The 3482-nt window shown below is 48.2% G+C and overlaps 1 protein-coding gene across 2 annotated transcripts in view; it reads left to right on the forward strand.

Moving 5' to 3' along the window:
• The window catches only part of Tp53 (tumor protein p53), a 15818-nt gene that overhangs the window by 5314 nt on the left and 7022 nt on the right, over window positions 1–3482 (forward strand). For both annotated transcript variants that reach the window (XM_013013490.1, XM_013013491.1), the window contains exons 2-4: window positions 2206–2309; window positions 2621–2642; window positions 2737–3000. In XM_013013490.1, the coding sequence (XP_012868944.1) occupies window positions 2206–2309; window positions 2621–2642; window positions 2737–3000 (390 nt within the window). The remainder of the gene's footprint in view (window positions 1–2205; window positions 2310–2620; window positions 2643–2736; window positions 3001–3482) is intronic.

Here is a 3482-nt window from a genome sequence, read left to right on the forward strand (position 1 = left end):
GAGCTGAAGCGCTGAGGGGCAGTGTCCAGGCCCAGAGTTATGGCCCCACAACCAACAACAACAACAAAAAGTTTTTTTTTTTCCTTTTTGCCAGTTCTGGGGTTTGAACTCAGGGCCTGGGCACTATCCCTGAGCTGCTTTTTGCTCAAGGCTAGCACTCTACCACTTGTGCCCTGAGCCACAGTGCTACATATAGCTTTTTCTGTTTATGTAGTACTGAGGAATTAAACCAAGGGCTTCATGCATACTAGGCAAGTCTACCACCAAGCCACATTCCCATCCCCGAGATAAAGAATCTCATAGACTTCCTGCCCAGGCTGGCTTCAAACCTCAGTCCTCAGATCTCAGACTAAATAGCTAAGATTATAGGCATGAGCCACTGGTACCCAGCATTGTTTTTTTGTTTGTTTTATAGGATTGGGGGAAGAGGGAGGATTGTTAAGACTAGGCTTGAACTCAAGGCCTAGGTGCTATCCCGTAGCCTTTTCTGCTTAAGGCTGAAGCTCTACCACTTGAACCAGAGTTTTACTTCCATGTATAGTGTCTGCTTTGAAAAAAAAGGTTGTTAAAGGTGCTTTTGTTTGTGTTTGTATACGCGCGCGCATGTGTGTGTGCATGTATGTGTGTGCGCATGTGCACACACACTGGTCCTGGAGCTTGAACTCAGGGCCTGGGCACTGTCCCTGAGATTTTTTCCTCAAGGCCAGCACTCTACCATGTGAACCACAGCTCTACTTCCTGTATTTTGCTGAGCAATTGGAGATAAGAGTCTCATGGATTTTCCTGACCAGACTGGCTTCAAGCTAAGATCCTCAGATCTCAGCCTCTTAAGTAGGTAGGATTACAGGTATGAGCCACCAGCGACCTGTTTTGTTCTTTTTAAGGAAACATTGAAAAACAGTTGCTACTATAGACTTGAGTGATGGAGTGATAAAACAGGGAGACCTCTAGCTGTGAGGCTGTCTCCCTCCAAGTAGTGTTGATATCTTAGGCCACCATCTCTGGACAAACCCCCACATGCAGTCCACTGAACAGTGTTCCCTAGGAAGTGAACTTGCACCAATGGGGTAGAAGACAGTATCACAAAATCTGTACTAGCTCACAGTCATAACGTACTCTTTAAAATAACAACAAAAGGAACTGGGAATGTGGCTTAGTGAAAGAGTGCTAGCCTAGCATGTATGAAGCCCTGGGTTCGATTCCCCAGTACCACATAAACAGAAAAGGTTGGAAGTAGCCCTGTGGCTCAAGTGGTAGAGTGCTAGTCTTGAGCAAAAGAAGCTTAGGGATAGTACCCAGACCCTGAGTTCAAGCCCTAGGACTGGCAACAACAACAAAAAGAAATAGGACAGATGGCCTAGCTACTCGGGAGGCTGAGATCTGACTATTGCAGTTTGAAGCCAGCCCAGGAAGGAAAACAGGGAAGGCATTTATCTCTAGTTAACCACCAAAAAGCCAGAACTGAGGGCTGGGAAGGTGGCTCAGTGGTAGAGTGCTTGCCTTGCATGCATGAGGCCCTGGGCTCGATTCCTAAGTACCACATAAGCAGAAAAAGCCGGAAGTGGTGCTGTAGCTCAAGTGATAGAGTGCTAGCCTTGAGCTGAAGAGCTGAGGGACAGTACCCAGGCCCAGAGTTCAGGCCCATGACCAACCAAAAGAAAAAAAAAAGCCAGAAATGAGGGTATGGGTCAAGTAGTAGAGTGCAAGTCTTAAATGGAAAAAGTCAGGCAGGAGCTCAAGGCCCTCAGTTCAAGTACAAGCACAGGCACGTGCACGCATGCATGTGCATGCACGCTTGCGCGCGCGCACACACACACGCTTGGCAATGAAAGAAAGGAATGGGCCATGAATTGGTTGGGAAGTAATAGAGGGAGCAGGTTGGAAATTACTGCATCCTTTTTAACTGGAAGGAGGGCAGAAATAGGGGACAAATTTTGGAGGGCCTGTAGATTTTGTGGTGGGAGTTTAGAAATTCTTCTCTGCTTATCTTTTTCTCAACGAAGTATGTGGCTAGAAAGTCTAGTAAGGGCTACTTTCTTAAAGGCAGAAGAACTGTTTTGTTTCTTTCTTGCTCCCCAGAAATGGCTGTGTCATGGTGTGTCCCCCCACCCCCACCCCAATCTGTCTCAGGTCCTCAGGTTGGGTCCTAAGCTTACTGATCCAGGGTCCAATGTGTTTCACCCAGCCCTCTTTTTTTCTCTTCAGAGCTGCCAGACTGCCTTCTTGGGTACTGTCATGGAAGAGCTGCCGTCAGATCTTAACATCGATCTCCCTCTGAGTCATGAGTCATTTTCAGATTTCTGGAAACTGTAAGTTTCATGGCAAGGGCCCCCGTCACTTAGTAAAGGCCTATGGGAAGCAAAAATTAGTAACACTGGGGCTGGGAAGGTGGTTCAGTGGTAGCGCGCTTGCCTTGCATGCATGAGGCCCTGGGTTCAATTCCTAAGCACCACATGAGCAACAAGATAAAAACTGGAAGTGGCGCTGTGGCTCAAGTGGTAGAGCACTAGCCTTGAGCTGAAGAGCTGAGGGACAGCGCCCAGGCCCAGAGGTCAAGCCCCACGACTGGACCCAAAAAAAAAAAAATTACTAACACTGACTGTATGCTCTTCTTTTTCAGTCTTCCTGATGACAGCTTTCTGGTAAGAATTGGGCAGGAAGGGACCAGGGGACATGGTGGCCTGCTAGGCTGGGAATCCAGCCTTGAAATATTCTTTTGTTTCTTCCCATCCACAGTCCACCTCGCTTTCCTCTCCCATGAATGAGTTCTCAGGAGACGATGTTGAAAAGTGGTTAGAAAATCCGCAGGAAGCTGTACAAACATCTACAGATGCTGTCCCCGAGGCCTCGGCCCCAGTGGCCCCTGCACCTGCAGCCCCGGCACCAGCCACCCCATGGCCCCTGTCATCCTTTGTCCCTTCCCAAAACACCTACCATGGCAACTATGGCTTCCGCTTGGGCTTCCTGCAGTCAGGGACAGCCAAATCTGTCACATGCACGGTTAGTAGCCCTGAGGAGCTGGCTTTCGTGTGACCTTTTCTTGCCTGGCCATATTCCCCTGGGTCTTTCTGTACAGCACTTGGAGATTCCTCGCCAACCTTTGGCTTCTTGTCCTTTTATTTACATTTTACCCATTTGGTTTGTGCACTTTGACCTCTGTCTCAAAGCTGAATTTTCCCTCAAACTTTGAACACAGGCATTCATCCTCCTTCTACTTTGAGCTAGCACTCTACCACTTGAGCCACTCCTATTTGTGGCTATTGGCTGGTTAATTGAAGAGTCCCATGGATTTTTCTGCTGGCTTTGAACCATGATGCTTAGATTTCAGCCTCCTCAGTAGCTAGGATTGCAGGCCTGAGTTGCCAGTGCCTGGCTCATAATTTGTTTCTTGGCTTTTGAAATAAGTAAAAACAGGCTGGGAAGGTGGCTCAGTGGTAGAGCGCTTGCCTTGCATGCATGAGGCCCTGGGTTCAATTCCTCAG

Source organism: Dipodomys ordii, unplaced genomic scaffold (genome assembly GCF_000151885.1).
Source record: "Dipodomys ordii isolate 6190 unplaced genomic scaffold, Dord_2.0 Scaffold19, whole genome shotgun sequence".
NCBI lineage: Eukaryota > Metazoa > Chordata > Mammalia > Rodentia > Heteromyidae > Dipodomys > Dipodomys ordii.